We start from the raw sequence: 27,477 nt of genomic DNA, 5'->3' as shown, positions 1-27,477 counted from the left end.
AAATCATAAATATAGTATATTAAAATTCTAATATGTATTCCTTAATTTAATAAATAAATATTACATTTATATAATAACAATATGAACATAATTTTTAAATCATTTAAAATAATTATTAATATATAAATATATTGATTTTATAAATGCAATATTTAAATAATATACAGAGGCGGACAGCAGTGAAGTATTTGTACTCTGCTTTAAAAGTACTTTTCAAGTGTCTATACTAGGGGTTTTCTTCAGAAAACTTTACTTCATAACATTTAAAAACATAATATTGTACTTTTACTGCACTGTGTTTCATATTAAATATAATTTAATACTTTATTACTTTCTTAATTTTACTCAAGCAAAAGTAATTCAAAGATTTACTTGAGGACAAAAAAGTAGTACATTTGTACAAGTAGTGCACTTTTAAGTAGTACATTAAAGGTTAAACAAACAGCAACTATTATTTATGAAATGTAGTGCAGTTAAAAAGTGTGACATTATGCAATATAGTGAAGTTCACTCTGATAAACTAGTGCTTATTTATTATGTTTATATAAATACACACACATGCATGCATATATTAGGAAAAATATGCTATGTTTATATATTAAATATATTTATATGTAATGTAAATTACATGAATATAAATATAAACGTATTTTTTTTATATATATACTGTATGTGTGTGTGTTTATATATACATAATAAATACACACAGAACACACACATATAATATGTGAACAAAAAAAATATTTTGGGTGCGATTAATCACAATTAATCGTTTGACAGCACTAGTAAAAATACTTCAGTACTGTCCGCCTCTGATAATAAATAAATATACAGTATATAGAGACGCCACGCTATCAGAGCAAACGTCGCAGCGGTAGTTCTGTCGTTCGTCCAGACCGGCAGGCGGCGCTACAGTCACTCACTCTCACCGCAGCAGCGCCACTCGGTTCTCTCTCCCATCCGCTATTTGATGATGGAGCTTCTCTGAGCGTCTAAAACGGATGACAGCTCTTTATTAAACTAACAAATGCGCCAGAAGTGAGCGAACTTCTGTAGATTAACGATAAAAGCGGTCGAGGAAGGCGCAAACATGTCGGCGAGCGCTGTTTATGTGCTAGATCTGAAGGGGAAGGTAAGATAACGGTTCGCTAGCACAGCATGCTAAAGCTAATCCACATCAGGAGGGGGTTTAAACAGAATTTAAAGTTATTCTTCATTAAAATCAGTCAACATGTTTCTTTTAGTCTCAAAGCTCTGAGGAGGGCATTTAAAAGGTGGGATTAAAAGGTGTATTAGTTAATGAAACTCCTCAAGCAGCTGCTTAGGTTTTAATAAAGCAACTAAAAGTCAAGTATTATTAATCAATATATAATAAGGAAAATATATTTGTCTCATCCTCATTTTTAAGCTTTATTTTGATGGGATGTAATTCATATTTCGCTAGTTTTTTTTTTAAAGCATCATATTGCATCAAATAATTGCACATTTAATCTTACCTTAAATTTGATTGTATTTACGTTCTTGGGATATCATTTAATTCCATTATTTATTACTTTTATAGCTTTCTTTAATTTGAATTAGCTTTTATATTTATTTTTCATTTTATTGTAATTCGTCATTCTGTATACATTATGTTTTTGTAATTTTTCATTGTGTTTTAAATGTTACTGTTTAGATTCAATTTATTTTTTATTTCCGTTCTAGCTTTAGATTATTTTAAGATTTTACTGTTTTGATGTAGCATTTAATATTTATCTTTTATTTTAAATTATATATATATATATATATATATATATATATATATATATATATATATAGATTGTGATAAAATGAAAAAAAAAATGCTCAAATTAAATTCACCTGCTTATTATTAAGTGATGTTTTGATATAGTAACATAGTCAGTCATAAGACAATTATTATCAATTACTAATAAATAAAGAGAAGATATTGGTCTTGATCGTGTTTAACTTATTTGTGTCCATCTATATGCTTTAGTTTATTCATATTTCGTTTGTTTTGTAAAGCACTTTGAGTTGCATGAAATGATTGCAAATTTAATTTGACCTTATATAAATTTATAGTCTTGCAAAATCATAGCCTTCATCTGACAGTAGAAACTGAATATGTTTGTATTGCAAGTTATGAAATTGTGGTACATTGTAAAATGGTGTTACACAAAGTTTTGCATTTACTGTATAATTTGTCTGATTGTTTAATGTGGTAAACTGCTCATTCCTGGCCTCGGTTACTATGGTTACTCTAGTGTATCTGGGTTAATATGGATGCAGATATTGGAAATGAATTGCTGTGCATTACGAGGGTCATCTGTGTGTGTGCTTCAGGTGCTGATCTGCCGTAATTACCGCGGGGATGTGGACATGTCCGAGATCGAGCATTTCATGACCCTGCTGATGGATAAAGAGGAGGAGGGAACGCTGTCGCCCATCCTGGCTCACGGGGGAGTTCGCTTCATGTGGATCAAACACAACAACCTGTACCGTATCCTTCCAAACCTCTAGAAAAACAGATAATACAGAGTTCTAGAAATAAAAATCACATTCATCTTCTATACGGAGAAATGTAGATTTTTCAAGACAGCCCTACTGTGAGGTTAAACGGTTGCCAGGGTTATTATAGTTAACTACACTAAAACTATTTTCGTTAATTGAAATAAAATAAACATTAAAATATTATAAAACTTCCAATTAAATAAAATGAAAAAAAAACTATATATACTATAGTTTTATTTTAATCCATTGTATATGATGTAATTATATGATTTGCATCGTTGCACCAGTTCATTTGTTCCCTAAAAGCGTCTAGCGTTTTTTATTTTAACTGCTTTTAAAATTTAGTTTATTTATTTTTAATTTTTTTTGTGCTTCAAATCAAATTGCTTTAATGTTGTGATTGATCTTGGAGCTGGTAATTTTTTTACATTTTCTAATATCTCTATGAAGAAAATATATTTAAAAAAAAAAGTAAAGATTGTAAAAAGTTATTTTTTTTATATACTTTTTTGTTTTTCTAATTAATTATACTAACAATTCATGGATATCCGCTTTTTAAAAAAAAATTAAATTCAATAAATGTATGTTGTTTCCAAAGTTTATGAACATCTCAAAGACCAAAATAATCATGATGTTTTTTTTTGCCATAATCAAGCAGATCTATTAACTAATTATTTAATTAAATTTGAATTATGAAACTGAGCTGACTTGAACCACATTATAAAATTACAATGTCATAAAAATGACAATTTTATTACTTTCTAAATTTATAAATACTTTATTATTATAATTAGTATTAATGATTTTAATTGGTATTAGTCTTAATAATTAGCATTACGTTTTTCAAATATTAAGTAAAATGATTTAATAATAAATGAATTTAAAAACATTATTCAGATATCGCTATAAATTGGTAAAATGGACAATGGCTGCTGAATAAATGGCTTAGCACTGATGTATTTTATTAGATTTTGATCATTCATGATTTATTAGGTTAATTTTACAATATGTTTGTTGTAACTTGTTTATTGTCTCTTTTAAGCATGTTTTGTCTCTTAACCTGCTGACAAACAGTTGTTGCAACATCCAAGAAGAATGCTTGCGTCTCCCTGGTTTTCTCCTTCCTCTACAAAATTATTCAGGTACGTTATACATCAATTGTGGACTTCAAGTGATTTCTGGGTGAGGGAGCTCATCTTATTGGAGCAGTTTAACACTGCATACATTTCAGTATCACTTGCTTTATTCTAACAGGTATTTGATGTGTTTTTTCCCAGGTTTTCTCTGAATACTTTAAGGAGCTGGAGGAGGAGAGTATCAGAGATAACTTTGTTATAATCTACGAGCTGCTGGATGAACTCATGGACTTTGGATACCCACAAACCACTGACAGCAAGATCCTTCAGGAGTGAGTCCATGTTTCCTTTTACAAACCATTTTTAACAGTTCTGTCCACTCGCCCTCAAACCGTACGACTGACATTCATTTGAAAAAGTCTTTAAATCATTACATTGTTTTGTTTCAAACGTGGCAATACTAAAAGACTTCCAGGCCTTTCTCTGACCCAGCAGATGTCATTCAGGAGTAACTGATGGACAGTGTTTATTTTTCACAGATACATCACGCAGGAAGGTCACAAGCTGGACACGGGCGCTCCGCGGCCCCCTGCCACGGTCACCAACGCCGTCTCCTGGAGGTCAGAGGGCATCAAGTACAGGAAGAATGAGGTTTTCCTGGACGTCATCGAGTCTGTCAACCTCCTGGTATGTTTTTAGAAGCAGCACTTTTATTAGATGTCTGTAAACGTGCTCAGAATAAACACAGGAATCCATCATAACAAACAGGACGCAGTCACATCCATGTCATTGTGCTTGTGTTGTGAGATAAGATGAACCTGCTGCTCTTATGAAAGCTTTAACATGTTAACTAATATATTTTGGCTTCTAATGATTGTGAAAACAAGATAATTGCATGTAGTTTTACAGTAATGCACTCTTGTGTTGTGTTTTGTTATACACTGAATAAATGTTTAGTAGTTGTGGAAGTGCTCTAAAAAATAGTTATTGATTTTTTTTTTAAATTGAATTTATTTTAATCAAATGTAGTTATAATCATTAATTATTTTGATAAAATGTATATATTTATCTAAAAATATTTTGTTCAAATGTAAATGTAAATTATATATAATATAAAAATAGTTTTAGTTAATGATGTTACCATCAAATTTACTTAATTTTATTTCATTTGATAAGTGTATACAACATGAATGAGTTTTGGGATGGTTGTTGTTGAATTATATTTTATACAAGTTGAAAGATATTTTAAAATTCAAAGGTGTCATATGACGTTGCTAAAAAGAACATTATTTTGTGTGTTTGGTGTAATGCAATGTGTTTATGCGGTTTAAGGTTCAAAAAACACATTATTTTCCACATACTGTACATTATTGTTGCTCGTCTATGCCCCGCCTTTCTGAAACGCGTCGATTTTTACAAAGCTCATCGTTCTGAGAAGCGAGGCGTGCTCTGTTTGGCCAGCTATCCAGTGTGTTGTGATTGGCCGAATACCTCAAGCGCGAGACGGAAATGTTACGCCCCTTACCGTATTGTGATGCCGTGTCCCGGCGCGATGACACAAAACAATAAAACCTATTATAAACGAGGTATTTGTTGCATCCAGTGGGGACATAATTACTGATTATAATGACTTGGACTGTCTTTTTACGCCTCGCGTTGCATCGCGCCGCATAAACATTACCATGTCTGCATTTGTGATTGGAGAAACAACAAGCACTACTCTACACAGCTCAAAACTCACGTTTGAATCGTCAGTAGCAGAAACTTATTTACAGGCTGTGAGTCAGAAGCGTCAGACTGTCCTTGCTAAGTTGGAATTGCCCACTTTATAGAAACAGCCTTTGTGCAAGCCAGCATTGTAGGCTACTCTTCCAGGATCAGGAAATAGTCTGCACACATTTGGGTTGAACTATTCTGGAACAGTGTTGTAAATACAACTTAACCACTGATTTCTAGTTGTGTCCTCTTTTGGAAGCCCAAACAAAGTACTTTCTCTTTCACAACGAAACACAGCGTCTCCAGGACATGATGCCGGCAGCAACAACTCTTCAGCAAGAATAAAAATCACGCCCCTTTCTTTGCGTAAACATTTGGGCGGTGTTATGCAAATTTCCCCAAACCGTGGCGTAGATGTGGGGGGGTGTTTGAATGAGTCGTTTTAGGGCGTTTTATTTATAATTATAATAATTAGTATTTTTAATTAAGTTAAATTGATTTTAACTTTGATGACGGACTCATGGCAGCTGTTTTCTCTCTCCAGGTCAGCGCGAACGGTAACGTCCTTCGCAGTGAGATCGTTGGCTCCATTAAGATGAGAGTGTTCCTCTCAGGAATGCCAGAGCTGCGTTTGGGTCTGAACGACAAGGTTCTGTTTGAGAACACCGGCCGTGAGTCTATTTTCTCAATTTTCTGTTTCCATACCGATGCTAAATGACCCCTGTGACATAAGAACTGGAGTTTTATGGCTTTTATTTCATGTGTGTTGGCTTTGAGCTCATCTGGATGCTAGAGTACTCCTGAGGTGTGTGTTTTAGTCATTTGTTGAATCGTATCTCTCTTCTGCAGGTGGTAAGAGTAAGTCGGTGGAGCTGGAGGATGTGAAGTTTCATCAGTGTGTGCGCCTGTCTCGATTTGAGAACGATCGAACAATCTCCTTTATCCCTCCAGACGGAGAGTTTGAGCTGATGTCCTACCGCCTCAACACACACGTGAGTGTCTAAACTCATTCATACTTATGACTTAAATTCATTCAAAAATAACTCCAGAGTAATATTGTTAACTAGAACAATTAATACATTTGTTGATTGAAATTGAGTTTTTAACAACTTATTTGTTAGAATTAAATAAACAATAATGAAGTTTTTTGACCGTACATTGAAGCTTTGAAAATAACTATAAATAAACTATATATCAATCGCTGCAAAGAGTTAAAAAATTCTGAAAGTCGTTTAGAGTTTACGATTTGTTTAAAAAATAATCCACATTAATGAATCAATCAGTATGTATAAAATTATTTAATTTACAAGTGTCATGTTTGATTTTTTTTTTTCATGTAAGCTATAGCTTCTGACCTTTAAATCATTATTTTATGACATCAATTACTACTTATTTAATCAGAAACGCTGTCCAAATGTTATTTGCGTAGGCTATTTTAATTTTAATTTAATTAGAAGTAGGCCAACAGTGCCCCCTACAGATTACAACTCCTTATTGAGCGGGCATTAGGACCTGGGGGAGGCTGTCACTGCTGCCGCTGCTCGTGCTGTTACTGCTTACTCTATCACACACCAATGCATCATTCTGTACATGCTTTCACAGATTAAATGCAGCGATCCAAAAGAGTCTAATCATCATTCAGACAAAACTTTGCTTCAAGAATGAGTCACACTGCTGACGTGATCTAATCACTAGCACACCCTGAGCACATGCGAGTTAACGTATTCCTCTTATCGGCAAGACATATCTGCATAATTTTTCATATCGGGGCCGATACCGATATTTACATTTAAAGCCATTATCAGCCGATTCCCATATCTGCCCGATAATATTGTGCATCCCTAATAATTAGTGGTGTCAAAATTAGCACGTTAACACAGGCGATTAATTTTTTCAGTTTAACGGGTTAAAAATATTTTACGCAATTAACCCGGGGGCGGGGCTAGGTTTGGCCACCCCACTCATAACTGCTAAAGAATTGTGTTTATTCAGACACAGAAGGTCTTTACGAGCACATCAAACGGGACACGTTTCAGACGCGCGCAATTTTGAATTTAGTGTTTGATAACTTTATTAAATTAGGCTATATTTTCTTGCTGAAGGGCACAGGCAGCTATAGGCTATATGACATTTATTATAATGGATTTATGTGAAGATTGTTTTAAGTTAACTTAAATTAGAAGTTATTTTTTAAAGTCTAATAAATGTTAAATTGATAGCTCTCAGTTATACTGTAATGTTTAATGGCTTTAGTCAATGGTTAAATATAAAGGGGAAAAATCCATAGAGACATCAATTGGTATCAGTGATACTTGCCTTCAGTCATAAAAAAAGATGGCATTAAACAAATATAAAAAATATACTTTGTTGTTTCTACATTAATTTGAAGATTGAATATGAAATTGCAATATAAAAGTATAATTAAAAACTTTAATGTTAGGTGGGATTAATCACAATTCATTTCAGAAAAAATGTGCGATAAATTAGTAAAAAAAAAATTAATCTATTGAAAGCGCTAAATATAATATAATTTAAAAGTAACAAATATACCTCTAAATATGCTCTTATACTTAATTAAATAAATATAAATGATAATATAATCTGTAAATATATAATATAATATATAATAATAATACAAAGTATAATGTAAATATAATACCGAAATAAAGTAAAAAAAAATAAAAATTGCTCTGTTGGCTGTGGAGTCAAGACATTTGCAAATATGATTAAAAGATGAATATGAAAATGAAAAGTTGTGATTTTCTAGGCTGATATGGGTGCTGCAGGCGCAATGATGGTACGGCAGCAACGTTCCTTGATTATTACGCCAGAATGAGAGTATAGTTCCTAGCCATATCAGCCTAGAAAATCGCAACTTTTCATTTTCCCGTCGGTCTTAGTGTACGATGTAACTACAGAAGAGTCAAGCTTTAAATAGGAAAATTATCAAAACTCTTTGTTCATTTTTGAGTGCGATGCTAATGGTCTAATCTGATTCAATGATCTATGCTAAGCTAAGCTAAAAGTGATAATGTGATCAATTTAAAAATGGTTAGACTCTACTGTATAACTCTTGGGCAGTTGTAAAATGAGCCTATTTCCAAAAAAAAGTGGAGTGTTCCTTTAAAAGCTATTATTTAGTTGCAGATCCCTTGATCACAATCACAGCAGTGAGTCTGTGACCCATAGACATCACCAGACTCTTGGTCTCATCCTTTGAAATGCTTTTCCCAGCCTTTAATGCAGCCAATTCCAATTGTTGCTTGTTTTGGGGAGTTTCTGCCTTTCCTCTCCTCTTCAGCTGGTGAAATTCATGTTCAATCAGATTTAAATCTGGAGATTGACTTGGGCAATCTAAGACTTTCCATTTCTTTGCTCTTATAAATTCCTTGACTGAACTGGCAAGGTGTTTTGGGTCATTGTCCTGATGCAATATGAAGCACTTCCCAATGAATCTGGTGGCATTTTCTTGAATATTGGTAGGCAAGATGGTTTTGTACCCTTCCTAATTCATTCTGCTACTGTCATCATACATTAAGTCATCAGTAAAGTTGAGAGGGCCTGTTCCAGAGGCAGCCATGCATGCCCATGCCATGACACCACCTCCACCATGCTTTACAGATGAGGCTGTATGCTTGGGATCATTTGCAGTTCCCTTTTTCTCCACATTTTTGCTTTCCCAACACTTAGATAAAGGTTCATCTTTGTCTCATCGGTCCATAAACACAGTTCCAAGTAATGCTAAAATAAAGCTCTGTTCACACCAAGAACGATAACTATAAAGATGATATTAGCGTCTAGACCAGCGAAAGATATCATCTGTTTATTCTAAGTGCACATGCATCTGCCGCTTTAAATTCTCGAGCTCATGATAGCAGGATGGATTCTGATTGGCTGTCAATGTTTTTATCATTCATCAGCTGGAAAAAATCGTTCTGAAAGTGATTCCAACAATATGGTTTCTCTGTGCCTTTATCGTTATAGTTGTGGTGTGGACTCTGCTATTCTTTAATACTGAGAGATTTTTAGAACTATATCTTTATCGTTATCTTTCTAGTTATCGTCCTTGGTGTGAAGGGGCCTTAACACTGGTCAGTTTATACTTGTTGTTTGGTTTTCTGTGTGAACAGGTGAAGCCGCTGATCTGGATCGAGTCTGTGATTGAGAAGCATTCACACAGCAGAATCGAGTACATGATCAAAGTGAGAACACCTCCATCCGTGTGAACTTCAGTGTGGTTTTATTGTGTGTTTGTCCACAGAGCCTCTAAATCATGTCTTGTCTGTTTTACTGTAGGCCAAGTCTCAGTTTAAGCGACGCTCCACTGCCAACAACGTGGAGATTCATATTCCAGTCCCGACCGACGCAGACTCGCCCAAGTTTAAGACCACGGTGGGCAGCGTGAAGTGGGTGCCGGAGAACAGCGAGATTGTTTGGTCCATCAAATCCTTCCCTGTAAGAAAACAAGCGCAGTGTTGTGATGCTGTACATTCATGATAAGAAGTCTGTTAGCTAAAGTGTGTTATTAGCAGAAGCTTATGAGCGTGTGTCTGTTTCAGGGAGGTAAGGAGTACCTGATGAGGGCTCATTTCGGCCTGCCCAGCGTGGAGGCGGAGGACAAGGAGGGAAAACCACCAATCAGTGTGAAGTTTGAGATTCCCTATTTCACCACCTCTGGAATACAGGTAACTAAGTGTTACATTCTCACCTTTATTACAAGTGTTACTTTATGGCTTGCAGTCCTGTTTTTTTTAAATCTCTGATAACGAGTGTGATCTCATTTTTTTTGCATTTCTTTCTTGCAATTTAGACATGCGATCGTGTAGACCACTGTGTTTCTTAGTATTATATTTTTGATTCATATTTTGAATTACCTTTTTTTTATATATATATATTTTAAGTTTAGTTTTCATTTATGTACATTTGAATAATTTTGTGCTTTTGAATTTGTTTATTTGTAATTACAATTTAGGTTTTTTTTTTTTTTTTTTCTAGATTAAAGTTTGAGTTTTAGGTTATTTATTTATTTTATTTCCAGTAAGTATCTTTGAAAGTATGTAAATGAAAATTGAAATTTCCATCTAATATATATATATTTTTTAAATCTTATCTCTATCAGCTTTTATTTCAATAACTAGTTGTAATTGTAGTTTTACTTAACATAATAATTAGCCTGGTGTAGGGCAGCCTGTCTAGGATTTGGAGAACAGAGAGGTTTTCAGTTGCATTTGTTAATAAATAGATTAAATATTACTAAAAAAGTAGCTCCTGTATTATGCTGTGAATTCAAAAAGCAAACATTGCTTTAATTCCAAACGTAAGATTAATGTAGCATATGTTACTTCTAATGTATTACTTTAACTCTGCCTTAAGAAATACTGAATCAGAATGAAATCTGTATGAATATGTCAGAACTGTCTCAGTACTAAGATTTGTGTTTTTATCTTAATACCACTCCCTGTTTTTGACATAAGGTGGCGCTGCTGACTTTATTTGATAGTTTGCTGAACAGAACACCTGTTGCTCAGGCTGTGGCAGATTCTGGTTTTTCCTCTGCCACCAATAGATGGTGCTATATATCTGTACTTTTAAAGGATTTATACAGTGTCAGGTTTTTTTTTATATATATGGTATCTCTGCAGTGTTGAAACATTAATATGAGCACATCACACACTATGCATTTAAATGCAGAGGTTTTGAGCAAACATTGCTATTCTGTTATCAACTCTTGAGTGAATTAATTTCACAAAATATTATGTATTAATGGAAAAAAGCCGGAATCACATTGACAGCAAGGGCTCTGCAATGCAATTAACATCATACATCTGCATAGATGAGGAAAATATTAATAATAGCTTTATTCTAATCAGATGTTTGACGTATTGTTGATTCATATGAAAGTGATTTTTGTGATGCTCTTTGGGAAACATTCATATCGGTGCACTTTGCCCACATTTTAGCAATTCTGTGGTGGAATGGATTTAATTGTGATAAAATGACAAACCTTTGTCTCGATGTCTCATTTAATTTGTAGGGAATGTAAATGAGGCTTTGAGGGTTAGACGTCTGTCCAACTGATTTTATCTTTGCTCATGATTGTTCTGCTGACGCAACATTGAAAATGTTTTTTCAAAGCAATTCCTGCTGACAGAAGGCTCTGATAAACACCCGTAGTGAAAGATGTGCATCTGTCCCACACAGCCTCATTTTCATTCATGAAAAGATAAAAATAGCATCAACTCCAGTGCTGTCATCATTGACTACAACTAAGAATAATTAAAAAAGGTTTTTGATCATTGAAATAAAGCTGAAATACCAAAAAATATATAAATATTAGATGAAAAATTTAAATGAGAAATGTTGCCTTGGCAGCCAAGTGAAGTCAAATACAATGAAGTTATTAAAACGATTATAAAATGGAATAAAAATGAATTAAAGCTACATTTACATTTAGTAATTTAGCAGATGGTTTTATCCAAAGTGACTTACAAATGAGAAATTAAAATTATTCAAATGAAAATATAAAAATAAAGAATATAATAACAGATGAATATTACTAAAGTAACTCAAGTTCTATTGGTTGATGAAAGCAGAATGTTCAATAGCCTGCTGAAGCTCTACTTTAAAAGTCATAAAATCACTCAAAAATAGCAATTCTGGGATTTACTCACTTTCATGTCATTCCAAACCTGTATGATTTCTTTCTTCTGCAAAACACAAAAGAAGATATTTTGAAAGGTTTTTTTGTCCATGGAGCCCATTGTTGTTTTTGTTTCATTGAAAGGACACTTTCTTCAAAATATCTTCTTTTGTGTTCCACAGAAAAACAACATGGGAGTGAATAAATGATGATAGACTCCCTTGAAGTTCTCATGAACATGAAAATCATTTTCTAGAATCTTTATCGTGTCTCGTACAGGTTTTTGGGTTTCAATCTTGTTGCATTAGAATAAACGGTTAAAGTTGCATGCAGTGTGTGTGTGTTTTTGTGACACGGGTATGACATGGGTATTACAAGGTAAAGGTGACTTATGAGGACATTGACCCATGTCCCCACTTTTCAACATGCTTATAAATCATACAGAGTGAGTTTTTGGGGGGAAAGTAGAAATGCACAGTCTCCTGTGAGGGGTAAGCTTAGGTGTAGGGCAATAGCACATACAGTTTGTACAGTATAAAAACCATTTCGCCTATGGGATGTCCCCACTTTTCACAAAAACAAACGTGTGTGTGTGTGTGTGTGTGCTGTGGCCGTGACAGTGGCCCGATCCAGACGCTGGCAGCCATTCAAAGCCAGGACAGACAGAACAGAACCGCAGCTCCTGCTGCTGCTGCTGAATCTTGTGTTTTAGCAGACGTGTGTTTATTTGTTATGGTCAGTCGAGTGTGTGTGTGTGTGTGTGTTTCTCAGGCCTCACCAGTTTTTAAAGGTGGGCAGAGCAGAAATGAACTGGACAGGACTGTAGTTGAGCTGTGGGACGTGTTTGTGGAAACTTTCAACAGAACAATTGATGTTTGTTGATCTGGGAATGATTCTCACACAGATGTTGTGCACTGCAGCTTTGGATCCAGCTGTCAGTGGATTCATGCTTTTTGTGCACGAATAGACTATTTTAGATTTGCAGTAATGTATTTGTTTCATGCAGAGTTCGTTCAATTTGAATTTTACAGAAAGAAATGAGAATAATCACACGACTCCTGCTAGTCTCTAAATATGACTTGAGTCCCTCTTTCAGTTTAATCATCCAGCAGGTACGGCTGCATGACTAATCGAAATCAAATCAAATTTGCAATATGGCTTAGTGCTCTTAGCAAAAGCTGTGATTTAATTTAATAAATATATGCGCTGTGTTTCGGAGTGAAGCACAGCATCTTGTGTTCATGTTCATGCGAGCAGCTCATGCTCCGGTGTTTTCATCATCTTTGTTCACAGTAAATGCTTCTCCACTTGAACTTGTTTTCAGCATCAGCATGCATTTGTGTTATAATGTGTATTTGAAAACGCACCATGTGCCAAAATTCTTTCCAAATTTGTAATGAGAAGCACTTGTAAATAAAAGAGCAGCTTTAAAGGAACACTCCACTTTTTTTGAAAATAGGCTCATTTTACAAGTCCCCTAGAGTTAAACAGTTGAGTTTTACCGTTTTTGAATCCATTCAGCTGATCTCCGGGTCTGGCGGGAGCACTTTTAGTTTTAAATAGGAAAACTATCGAAAATCTTTGGTCATTTTTGAGCGTGATGCTAATGGTCTAATCCGATTCAATGATTGTATGCTACCGCCAGACCCGGAGATCGGCTGAATGGATTCAAAAACGGTAAAACTCAACTGTTTAACTCTAGGGGACTTGTAAAATGAGCCTATTTTCAAAAAAAGTGGAGTGTTCCTTTAAGGTCCCGATGTGGTTTTCCATCAAAATAAACGTTTTTATGCTTTAATGGGCATCCATAAATATTAGTCTTGTAATTTTACAGTAATGTAATAAAAATTTCCATTACATTAAAAAAATTCTTAAATACATAAATGTATTTATTTTATAATACAATAGTAATATTTCTTATTTTGTTTTATTATTAATTTATTTAGAAATTATCATTTTATTTTTTACGATTATTTTTAGTGCTGCAATGTGTATTATAATATTAATTTTAGCCAAAGTACCTGCACACCTTTCGATTACAAGACATATGCGCTGAGGAATCACTCGTGTCTTGGAGGTTAGAGGTTCCTTTTGGAGAATGAACTTTGCATTTATTCCTTGCAGATGCTTTATCGTGTCTTTATATAATGACATTAGGCGTGTGTTGTGTTTGTGTGGCTCTTACGGGTCAGTGATGATCGCTGACTGACGGCCATTGAGTGAACTGGAAGGCAGGTGTCGTTCTGAGAGCGTGTGAAGTGATGCTGTCTTTTGAGTTGTTTTTCGACTTGAAAGGAGGAATTCCTCCTCCAGTTCCCACAGATGAGAGAGCTTTTCGTTTGGTAAAACGAGTAAAAGCATTTACAATGGAAGATAGTACTGCAAAGTTATAAAACTAAAAAACATTATTTATTTTAATATGTTGTCTGATAGCTCTTTTTTTTTTACAGTGTCACATTTATATGCATTTAGCAAATGCTTTAATTCAGTCGAGGAGCATAAGAAGCTAGTCTGTCATTTGTCAGCATTTCATGTTGGCATTGTTTGACATTCAGCTGTTTTTGTCTGTAACGCACAAACCAGACGAACAATCGACAATAAAATCCACAGGCCGTTCACTCAAATAACAGCCTGACTGCTCTGACATCAGATGAATCAGGCAAATTACAGAGAGGTTGAAGGTGAAACAGCAGTTTTCGAGCTGAACTCGGGACGACCTCGGGTACGATATTCATAAACAATTTCTCCAATAAAATGACCTCTCATTTTATGTTTTAAACAAAAGATTTCCTCCTTGTAATGGTAAGTTTCATCAGCCCACGCGGATATCAATGACATGAAACTCAATTTCCCCTGAGAGTGAGGATGTTTGGGCAAAAATGATGAGGGGAAAGTCAATGGAGTGTCAGATCTAATTAAGTGCTGAACTTCTATGAAATTTCCTCTGTCTAATTTTTTGCGCTGCCACTTTTCATCTGCTTCCCAGCTGTCCTGTGGGGGTTTTGATCCCTGAACGTCAAAAGAGCTCTTTGGGGATGTAAAATGCATGTTAGTTCTTCCATAAATCAAGGCTATCATCTGATCGCTTCAATTAGAGGTGCATCACAAACTCGACTCCACTCCACGGTGAACTTGTTGACCGCTGGGTTCCCGTGAGAGAGGCGGTCTGGGTGCTGACCTGCTTGGAAACCTCAGGAAGGCTTTGATGAGCTCTGCCGGCTGTGGTCAGCGCGTCTGCGTGCCCTGAGTGCCAGGCGTCGAGTCCCCTGCGATTAGCGCTGCCAGCTGATTGTGCGACAGTCCCACGCTCGCACGACCAGGCTGCGGTTTGGTTGCGCATCAAGCCTCGGGCCGCTTGTATAAGACTGGCCGACCACATCTCGAGATCTGCAGTCTGTCTTGATGCACTGGACGGACTGAGCGTGGCCCTTTGGACTATTACCGCTAGCTTCTGCTAGTCACAAATAGGCACGTGCGTGCAATTTTTAGCATGCATGGGTTTATATGAAAACCCGAATAGTTTTCCCAGCATGGCTATATTTATAGTACTGGTCAAAAGTTTGGGATAATTAAGATTTTTTGGTGTTTTTGAAAGGTCTCTTCTGCTCGTAGAAACTGTAAAATTTTGAAATATTATTACAATTTAAAAGAACAACTTTCTATGTGAATATTTTGTAAAATGTAATTTATTTCTGTGATCTGCAGCTGAATTTTCAGCATCATTACTCCAGTCTTCAGTGTCACATGATCCTTCAGAAATCATTCTAATTTGCTGATTTGCTGCTCAATAAACATTTATGATTATTATCAGCATAAAGGATGGTCTCAGTAATGTTTTATGTTTTTAATCAATTTAATACTTTTATTCAGTAAGGAGGCATTTATTTGATAAAGTGACAAAGACATTTATAATGTTTCAAAAGATTTCAAAATGCTGTTCTTTTGAGCTTTCATTTCAACAAAGTTTCCAAAAAAATATTAAACAAGTTTTCAAAATTGATGATAATTAGAACCATTTATGATAATTGAACAAATCGGCATATTGGAATGATTTCTGAAGGATCATGTAACTGGAGTAATGAGGCAAAAAATCCAGCTTTGATCACAGAGATAAATTGCTTTTTAACTTATATTCACATAGAAAACAGCAATTTTAATTTGTAGTAATATTTCTCTGTTTACTGTATTTTTGATCAAGTAAATGCAGCGTTGGTGAGCAGAAGAGACTTCACTCAAAACAAAAACAAAATCTTAATTTCAAACTATATTCGGATGAAACTCATGCGAAAGCATGAAGGTCGGCATTTTTCTGATCCTCTAAGAGCTCGACTTGTCCAATTAAATTAGCCTTTAGTTGATAATTGTTGTGTTTCCTACACTGTTATTAGGTGTAACGTGCAGCATCTCGTTGCCAGTTGTGCAGTAAACCGACGGCTCTATTACCGTCACGCTCCGAGGGCACATATTTTGTAGACGTGTAATTTTCACAAAGGCTTTTTAAAACACAAAACAATCTTTAACTCTCTCGTCTATAGCTTTGAGCTCTTCATATGGCAGAGCTGTGGCCTAACATGACACACGTTTGAGTCCGGCTCGAAACTTTATAACCACAGATGTAGGATATAACTCTCAGATCATGTTATCGTTGGTTTTTCTATTTATTTTTCTTAGTTTGTTTATTTGATATTATTTTTGTCAGATTTGATGCATATTTGGACCGTCACTTCGTTTAGTGTAAAATGATCATGATATTTCATCACATCATTCATTAATTTTAGTGCATGTGAATATCATTAAAATAACAGTTTATTAAAAATGTAAATTAGTTGACTATATTATCCCAAATGACAAAAACATTGCATTATAGTATGTAAAATATTCATATATATGAATATGTAACATGCTCTTCAATTGCACACACAAATACAGTGGTGTGCGCTGTAGCCTGTATCGTTTCATATTAAAGTGCGAATGAAATTACGAGCATGCGTGTTACGTTCAGCAGCGGCTATAGTCAATGGGGGAAAAAAGAACCGTTTCCTAGAGACACATACATCAGTAGTATTGGTATCAGTGATACTCACCTTCAGTCATAAAAACGATGCCATTAAAAAATATACTGTCTTTGATATTTCTACATTGAAAATTGAATGTGAAATTATTGCAATATAAAAGTATATTTAAAAACGTTAAATGTTAGGTGGGATTAATAGCAGTTAATTTCAGAAAAACGTGCGATTTAATGCTTTTTTACATTCACATCAATTTAATGCATCCTTGCTAAATAAAATTATTAATCTTTCTGATTTCAAACTTTTGAACAGTAGTGTGCCATCTCTAGTTTATTCTGGAGTGTTTTTGTTCTCGTTATGTTTTTATCAACATTACATAATTTCTATATTTGTCCTGATGCATGTTTTTCCATCTCATTATCCCTGAACCACTGTCCTTCAGCAGCATCCATGCTGTATATTTTGTTTGCTTGTTTACATAGTGAAGGAATGATGCACGTAAAGAGCTGAGTCAGCGGCCGTGTATGTTTGTGCGCGTCTGCCTGCCTGTCTGACCGTGAGCTCACGCCGCATGCTAATGAGAGACCGGTGACCACGCAAATCTCAGCACTGCCCACACTGGACTCCATCCAGCTGCAAATATACACTGGAGTTCACGAAGGGCTGACCAGAGCATGACATAAACGCAACCCGACAAGACCGAGTCGCTACATTTACACAAAACGAGCGGCGCACGGCAGCATTTAGACCTTTACTGTCTGGCCGTCTCGTCGTGCCCGCCAGGGTGGACGCCGACGGTGGCCTGGTAAGTTTGTGTGAGCTGCACCCAAGAGTGGCACATTACCGGCCCACGGACGCCAGGATTCCCAAAATACCTCGTGAAACGTGCACGCGCAGGGCAGTCCTCGTGCTTTTTAAATCTGCATTGATACCTAGAATGCATCTCTCGTTCTGCGCAAAGCCTATTTTGCGTCTTACGTCGGCTATTTTTGTGCATTTAGACAGGGAGGTTTTCTGAGAGAATAGAGTCCACGATTAGAACAAACGCTCGGCAAAATCAACAAACACAGAGCTGCTGGACTGGAGGACTGTAATTCCTCACGTCTTAAATGTCCACCCTGCTCTCGGGAGACGTTTAAAGGTGACTAGAGACATCGAATGGAATTGCAAAAATAAAGAGTTTCCCAAAAAAATAAAATCCCAACCACTCCTACCACCCATGTTTTTATTGTCCTGTCAAACAGATAGTACATAACTCCGTGATGGAGCCAGATAGGTGCGATTTGGAGTTCTTGTACTAGTTTTTTGGTATATTTTAAAAGTTATTATGGTATATAATTATTGTTGTTCTTTAATAATATTTTAGTATTATAATAATCAATGACAAGGTATAATATTATTATTGTAGCTGATTATATGTTATTTTATTTATATATTTATTTATATCAATTATAGTATAAGATGTGTGTGTGTGTATATGTTTTAGTACTAGAGTTATCAATTATAATTACACATTTTTTGGATATAAGTATTATTATATAAGTGTGTATTTATAAATATATTTCCAGATATTTGGTAATATTTTAGTTATAAGAAATCAATTAAAATGCATTATTGTAATCTTTATTATAATCTTGATTGTGATTGCTCTGCAATTATTTTTTCTAATCACAGGAACCAAAATCTGTGGTTTAGGTATTAAAATAATTTTAAAAAATAAATTTTTATAATCTTATGTATTTGCTTTGCAATATTAGTTTTTTTCCAATGACAGAAAAACCACAATTTTCAACAGTTCTTTTAGTTGTTAAAATATTAATTACAATCCGTATTATAATCTTATGATCTTGATTATTTGCTCTGAAACAATTTTACCTCAATCACAGAAACCACAATTTCCACCCAACAGTCATGTTTTTTAATATAGAAGCAAAATACTCTAAAACACAGGGGCAATTGAGCCGGTTCGAAACCAACATCTCTGAACTGGTGAAACCATATTGTAACATGGGTAAAAACACCACTTTTACCAGGTTTATCCGTCGCCTCTTACAAAACGTGATTGTGCTCTTTCAGCATGTTTGGAGCGGTTGTGCAAAAGTTTGTGTAGTGATGCAAGGCCCTTATGAACACAATAGTGACTCAATATTGTTTGCCACTGAAAGGTGCCATTTCCCCAATCTCACTTCTTCATGCGCTTCCGCCCGCGGTGTCAAACTCTGCCTCTTTCCCAGGCAGATTTACCCTCGGATGCCCACGTGGACCTGACATGAAGCTAACGCTAAATTATGTGTAGATATCACAAGCCTGGGATGCTTTTGCCATTGCTTGATATTCCTCAAACATTCTTGGTTGGGTTTATTCAAAGCCTTTTTTGTTGCATACTAAAATGCAATCATGTTTGTTCTTTCTTGATCTTTTTCGCCATCTTTGCACGCTAAATATACATTGTGCATTGGAAAAGTGGCATTTAATTTACTCTTTGAATGGGTTGTTATTTAGTTCCATTGTGGCAGGTTTGGCTAAATGAATTCACCCACAATGCATTGCAGTATGAGAGTGACGGTTTGTGTTTTGACAGGTGCGTTACCTGAAGATCATCGAGAAGAGCGGCTATCAGGCCCTGCCATGGGTGCGATACATCACCCAGAACGGAGGTAAAACACTCTCTCATCCTCTTTCTCATCTCTCTTCTCTCTTTCTGTCATTGTTTTTCACAGCGTTTCTTAATTGTTGCTAAAAACCTGCAATGCAGTGCAGAATGATGGGAGATCAGTGTTAAGTGCAGAGGTGAAATTGTTCTGTGAAAAGAGGATGTTCAGGACAGACGCGTGCGAGATGGTGAAACCCAGATAAAATTAGAAATGCTGGTACATGATGTTGTAGGAGATTTCTCTGAATTTGCGTCTTGTACTTTGACACCACGTGTCTCCTTAAGACTGAGAGCAAAGCCTAAATATTTTTCACATATATTTTAGTAGTCAGTTGTATTTTTAACCATTTTTTTTTTTTATTCAATTCCACCTATATATAATATTTTGTTGTTGGCTTTTTCTGTATTTGATGAGAAAGTATGTTTTCCCAATCACAAGAACCATCATTTTTAACCCAGTCATTGTAGCTAATTAAATAAAGATAACAATTTTATACTTTTTTGTTTTTTTTTAATATCTAGAGATTTTTTTTCACTTTAGTCTGTCAATAAATCAATTTATATTTCTGTCTTTTATCATTTTTTATATTTGCTCTGAACGTATTATTTTCCAATCACGAGGACCATAAGTAATTAATAAAATAAATAAATAATAAAGATAATAAATTATAACAATAATTACAAATATAAAGTTAAATCTGTCTGTCGTTTGTATTTGCTCTGAAGGGTTTTTGTCTGTAGCTAAAAAATAATAATAAATGACAAAAAGTTAAAATAGGTTAACAAACACAAAGACATCGTCATTCAAATAAATGTTTTTGTGCTATGTTTACAGAAATGTTGGTGCACTGTATTTACCGTGCATGTATTTCTGACAGTTAAAAAAAATCCACGACAAACAAATCACTGAATCGTTTCATTAAAATGGACAGTTTTTACCGCAGCTGTTTAAATCAAACTCTATTAAACCCTTTGTCTTGATGCTCTCAGGGTGGTGAAAATGAAAAATGAAAATCCATGTACCAAGTGCTCATATTGCTAAATTTTCTACAATCGTGTAAACTCCAGTCAGCAGTCTTCCTCTATGAGTGCTGTGTGTTTTTACCAGCATCTGTTTTATACGCATCATATGTTCATTTTGTGAACTTGCGTCTCAATCTTATTGACTGATGGAGTTTTTGATTGTGTTTTGATGGGTGGAGAGAGAAAGTTCAGCTGTCATAATTAACCTTCCCCCCGTATTTCCATTTTTTCCTGTTTCCTGTCGTTCTGTGCATGTAATTAAGTGTCGCCCATTTCCTTCTTTCTTTGCAGACTATCAGCTGCGGACTCAGTAAACGTGAAGAATTATCCTAGAGGATCATGGGTCAAGGAAGCGTCTCTGTCTGTCTCTCTCTGCTGTTTGTAGAGGCTCCACGCTCATCTGCAGTATTCACAACACACCAGTGCTTCGAATCATTTCAAACAAGTACACGTCAGACTTACGGATTAGAATTGAATCTTTCACACCGTGTTATTTAGATTTAGTCCGAATCTTACGAAACTCTCCAGAACGTGTGAATCATAAAAATCTTAGAAGAATCACATGAGTCTTTTCTTGTTTTTAGAATCATATGAATCTTTACTTGTGAATCATTAAGATTCTGATATTGTCATAACGAATCACATTCCCTTCAAATTCTTATTGATTCTTTTGATTTTGTGTTGAAATATAAGCCTGGCGTCTTTGAGAGGATTTGAAAGATTCATACATACATGCTGATTCACTACTGAATCACTTCTTGGCCATTCCACAAGTTTTAATTCACATACTGCAGATGTGTGTGTGTGTGTGTGTTCGGTGTCTGTGTTTGACAGTAAGCAGGAATCATGTTCCTTTACGTCACATCTCAACGGAGGAAGTGTTCATACATGTCACATTTCAGATATTTTCATACTGTAAAGACTTGAATAAAGAGACGTTCATTTGCGGTTATTTATCAGATGAATTCAACAACAGTCGTAAGGTCACAGCGGCAGTATGTTGCGTATTACAGTGTTTAAGTTAATTCAAACGTCAAAAAAGACTCTTATTGAAGCGTTTGTATTTCTAGGTCATCATTTCGTTCAGTATTTCACGTCAGGGACGTCCTCTGATATTGTTTATTAATATTCAGTATTTTTTTGACGTCATTCCTGCACACTGACTTATTTATTTGAGTATTATTGGCTGCAGTACCTCATGAGTTTACTACACTGCTAAAATGCAGAATTACACTCGATTTAAACTGTTCAACACACATCTGAAGTCAACCGTGGTGCCATTTTAAAAATAGGAGATAAATGTTTTTGTATTAATTTGTTGATTTGTCTCGTTTCATTTGCCTTCAAAGGATAGAATGTGAAGGTTACCATGTTTACTATGGTACAGCATGCAGTGGAGCTGAAATGTGACATAATTGCATTCCTCTTGAAATGTTCCTGTATCTCACTTAAATAATTCATCTCTCTGTACACGCCAGACGTCAATAAAGTACCTGTTTAGAAAATACCTTGTCTGATTCATCTCATAATTACTGCTATTCCAAATATTTATTTTTTTATTTTTGTAAGCATAATATATAATATACATACTTCAATCAGGTTTGAAATTTGCCGTTTATTATATATTATACACATGCGTATAAAGATTTTTTTTTTATATGTATAGATTAATTTTATTTGTATATTTTATAGATTAAAATTTGAGTGTGTGCATATGTATAAACTGTGTGTGTGTATATAAACTTTAATTTATAAGTAATAATACATAATGTGCATTTTTATACACAAACATACAGTATATATTTTATAAAGGATCTGCTTAGAAAATAGCGGTTTATTGAATGAATTAATGTGCAGTTTATTCTGGCCAAGAAAAAAAAAAAAATATATATATATATATATATATATATACATACACAGACATATATACATAAACTATATATGCATTCTTAATAATATATATATATATATATATATATGCAGGCATACTTTTAATAAATTAACCACACAAGACCAGCGTAACCAGGTCAGACTTCAACACTCAAACGTATTAAAATGAACTAAATTTGACCATTTTAACCTGAATTATCGTAGTACATGTGGTTTAATGTTTCTATCATTACCCAAGGTCATGCCATTAAATATCAAAATAATAAAACTAAATTTATAGCTGATCTTACACAGCTTTGGTGTGTCTGTTAAACGTGTGTAGTGTGACGTGTTGGTTTTGGTTGATGAAGTCCTGTAACGGCCGCAGGACAGTCACGCACCAGTCTTTGACTGTACTTGCCCTTTTATTCCGATGCCATTGTCCTGTTTTCATGCAACAGTTCTTGGCCCATGAACACGACTCCACCTGCATAACCAACACGTCTAATGCAAAAGCCTTCTTATTTTGATAGAAATTAATAATTGTTCTTTTTTCCCCATGGTGCCATAGTACTCTCCGTATTGATTCTCTATATAAGATCGAGCAGCAAAAGCTTTGAAAGATTATTTGAGGGTAATCAGATATATGGTGTTTGGCATTTTCATCATTACGCCCACATTTTTACACTAATTTCTCTTGGCATAGATCGAAAAGGCTTAGGTTTATTGTTCTGAGAAACTGGAGGCGGAATTTAGTATCTGGATAAGTCACGAAATCAAGTTTTTCATAAACATGGTGATCACTTAAATGTTCTGTATGCATACTGTTCAAAAGTTTGAAATTAATACTTTTATTCAGCAAAGATTTATTAAATTGATCAAAAGTGACTAAGTGAAACTAAGTTTAAAAAATTTCAACGGTTTAAAAAAATAAATGCTGTTCTTTTAAACTTTCTATTCATCAAAGAATCCTGAAAATTAAAATGTCTCGCAGTTTCAAGAAATATTTTAGGCAGCACAAGTGTTTTCAACATTGATGATAATCATAAATATTTCTTGAGCAGTAAATCAGTATATTAGAATGATTTCTGAAGGGTAATGTGACACTGAAGACTGAATTAATTTAGCTTTGATCACAGAAATAAATTACATTTTAATATATATTCTCACAGAAAACAGTTATTTAAAACTGTAATAATATTTCACGATTTTTGATCAAATAAATGCAGCTTTGGTGAGCAGAAGAGACTTGTTTCCGACCCTAAACGTTAGAATTTTTATTTTGCATAAAATTAATAAAATTGCATATTTTAATTAATGTGTTTGATCATCCTGATCAACTATAGGGATGTTTACTGTTGGTATATATTTTTTTTACAATTATTTAAAAATATTATTCCCACCTTTTATGAAAAAAGCATTTGTTATGGTTACTGTTTGGTGTTCTGGACAGATAAACACACGCTTGTCCTCTGGTTCATCAGGTGTGTGTGGGAGTCGAAAGGACAAAAGCTTTTGAAAGCAAACAGGTATTACACACTTTACCTCTAGAGCTTCCATTCATAGCGATCACATACCTCCTCAGAACAGGTTCTCACAGCATACGCACACATCAAACCACAAGAATGCCAAACCGGCTGGATGGAGCGCAGCTTTAGTCCTCGATGACGACCGAGTCACTGACCGGAACCGTTCCTGGCACCTTCTCCTTTGCGATGTTTGGCACAGAACGTGGGATTTTTGCAAAGAAAAGAGAAAGAAAGAGACCACTTTTTGTATTTGAAACATGGGAAAAATAAAGCAGAAATATTTCAGATTCTGTTCCATTTTTGAAATGAAAAAAATAAAATGTTTTGCATAAAGACATTATTTTAATGACAAATATTTTTCAAATTTCAGATATATATTTCAAGTAGCCTAATTATACATCATAGTTTATTTGTCATACCAAAATGTAATTAAAACAAGGATGTAATATATATATATATTTCTTAATCAGTATATTTGTTTTGCTTTCTAGTATAAATATCAAAATTAATTTACTTGCGAAGCAAAACTGCATATATTAGGATAAGTTTTATTTTTCTTAACAACTGAATTTATGTTCTTTTAAATGCTCAATAATGTAATGTTTAATAATTATGTTTTTTGTTGTAGTAAATAATTAAAATGTATTTTTCAATCAGTGTTATATAAATATATATTTTCCCAAAAAAATAAATATATATATAAAATCTCAATCAAACTGCAGTTGGGTTATTTTGATTAGGTTAAAAAAATACAAATAACTAATAGCCTACAATAAGACACAATAAAAACATGATAGCATAATAAAAAACATGACTTTTTGAAAAATTAAAAAAAAAAAAAACGTTCTTCATATATATATATATATCTTACCTAATTGAAACTAATTTTTTGTTATCTTTTAGGCCTAAATAATTAATTATGTAATTAATAATAAATAATAATATTTTTAAGCATAAACCTCAGAAAAGTTTAATTCATGCTTAAAATATACAACATTTTTAAACATGTAAAAGAAAACAAAACTTGGGGAAGATGTATTACACATTCAAATAAATACATAATACGTTAAAATAAATCAACGTTAGTATAATTTGTATTACAAATGCAAAAGAGAAATATTTTCAGTGGTCTCAGACCTTTGGGCCCCTCGCTATCAGATTCACTTTTGTTATGGTGCTTAGTTTCCAAAAACAGGTGCATTGAGTCTAAAAGTCCTATTGCATGACTCTCTTGCAGTTTAATTTCATTTCCGCCGCTCGTGAATGTAAATAGGGCAGCGGGGTATGTATGTGTCAGTGCGGGCTGAATGTGATAAACCCACGGGGCAATAAAGCGTCCTGTGAATGAGTTTTACTGGCTGTAATTTCATCCTATTATGAAACTGGAGCAGATTAGCGTGGTTTGAGGCGTCTCACCGGGTCACACGGAACCCCCGTGTTATGTTTCAACACGGACTCCTGTCGCCTAGCAACCCGGTTCGAGCTGGGGAAGCCCTGCTTGTGTGACTTTCTCTCGTGGAGGGATTCTTTCAGCTGCCGCTGCAAAATATAAGCAGTTAATGAGTCAAACAGGCCAAAGGAGCACCGGAAGAAAGCCATCTTTACTTAACAATGTGTGTGAATGGTGCAAGACACAATCAAGCAGGCAAACATACCCTCTAATTTACAATGGGAAACAATGAAAGGCATTGTTAGATCCGGTGTTTCCTGTCATAGCTATGCAAAGATTTAGTATCATGGCTATTAAATTATTTCTTGTTGTGATTTTAAATCTGTATTTAAGCTCAGCATGTGGCTGTGCTTCAAAGGGGACATCGGATGCCCATTTTCCACAAGGTGGTATGATTCATTATATATGAAATGTTCCTGTAATGTTTGTCACACCAAGATAGTAATGTAGTAACGTCCAAATATTTAGTCCAGCTGGCGCATGATTCATCTCTTTCAAGTAACCGTGGCTTTTTCCATGAAGTTTCTCAGCACTATCACTTGACAGGTCAAATGGCATTTCGCAAGTTTATGATGACAAATACCAAGTGTAATGTGTGGAAGTGCGCAGTCAGGTAGACGTTTGGCCCGGTGTAGCCATATTTGCCTCCTCCAGAATGTGTGTGTGTGTTTGGAAACACAGTTGCTGTGGTGATAAAGTCATTTAAAGCAGCTCAAAGTCTGGAGGTGAAGACAGGTGACGTGTGGAGGAGGAGGACGCCTGATACAGCAGCTCTTGCACGAGATCAAGCTTTTGATGAAATCTTACGAAATGACTTCCGGTGATTAAGCTCATCGACCTCACCTGAAATAAAAAGAAGATATACTCTATTGCGTATGCAAACAGCCCAAATATCATTTTATACCACACCTCTTTTATATAATAGCGGATTAATCAAGAAAATTCACCATCATTATATTACTAGCATCATATACTACAATAAACCTGTTAGAACAAGTCCAGATCATATATCACTCAAAACTAAATTTGTTTTAAATACATTGCTGTCATGACAATTAAGCACACCCACTCCCTACTTTTCATTATATAAAAATATTTTTTTTAGGTATATGTTTACGGAGAGTCACTAAGTGCAAATAGCCTGTCTTGTTGGCAAAGGTCCACTAATGTCCACGTGATTGAGTTAGTCAACACTAAACAAAGACGCTATTTCAGCTTCAGTTTCAGTGGCGTAGATGTTAAGGCGCATGCTTTATGACGCGATCGACCCAAGTTCGAACTCGTCTTTTGCCAACCTTTTTTCTCCCTTTTCAAATCTCATATCGCATCAGAAAGGCATTTATTTTCAATTAAAATGAAGGAAATAATCAAAAAGTTGAAAATAAAAGTATCGGGTATGGTTAGGGCTGTAAGGAGGGCTTTATTGTTCCAATAAGGTGGCATCCATTTAATATTTTGAATTAAAACTATAATTTACACTCAATATGTTATTATCGCGGACTGTTTTATAATGTACTATAATACTGAGGTGCAGATAATTGCCACTATTTGCAATAAGTCGTATAAATAGCAGAAAATATTGCTATTTTAACAGTGTAAATAGAATCTATAGTTATTTGCACTTAGTGTAAGTAGCACATCGTTAAAAAATACTGCTATTTTCACTTAGTGTAAATAGCCGCTGCCATATATTTATGCATCATTGTGTCTTATAAATAAAAATTTAAATAAATAAAATGGAAAACATGAAAATTTCCTCACTACTTTCAGTATTTTAGTTGTTTTTTCTGTCTAAATATCAAAATTTATTTACTTAAGAAAAACTGCTTGTATTAAGATTTTTTTTTTCAGATAATATTTATTGTGTATTTCGACTGAAACTGAAATTTTGTTCTCCCTTAAATAATGAACAATAATTCATTTATATTTTTTGAAATGTTTAAAATGCAAACTTCAGAAAGTTGAATTTATTCTTAAAACAATTACATTTATTATTTC

General features: G+C 34.5%; 2 protein-coding genes across 4 annotated transcripts in view; one reads left to right on the top strand and one right to left on the bottom strand.

The window, feature by feature from the left end:
* Positions 1-27,477, bottom strand: part of LOC306881095 (ceramide synthase 2-like) — a 385,605-nt gene that overhangs the window by 2,737 nt on the left and 355,391 nt on the right. The gene's annotated exons all lie outside the window — the stretch shown is intronic.
* Positions 931-22,132, top strand: LOC306881110 (AP-1 complex subunit mu-1-like). The gene is made up of 12 exons (XM_079435020.1): positions 931-1,132; positions 2,344-2,500; positions 3,586-3,653; positions 3,789-3,919; positions 4,127-4,274; positions 5,848-5,974; positions 6,153-6,295; positions 9,434-9,505; positions 9,600-9,758; positions 9,863-9,988; positions 19,537-19,612; positions 20,923-22,132. The coding sequence occupies exons 1-12, from the start codon at positions 1,091-1,093 to the stop codon at positions 20,943-20,945; spliced, it is 1,272 nt and encodes a 423-aa protein (XP_079291146.1). The 5' UTR covers positions 931-1,090; the 3' UTR covers positions 20,946-22,132.

The sequence above is a fragment of the Barbus barbus genome (assembly GCF_936440315.1).
Source record: "Barbus barbus genome assembly, chromosome: 15".
NCBI lineage: Eukaryota > Metazoa > Chordata > Actinopteri > Cypriniformes > Cyprinidae > Barbus > Barbus barbus.
Note: the sequence above shows the minus strand (reverse complement) of the source record. Positions and strands in the feature narration are given on the sequence as shown.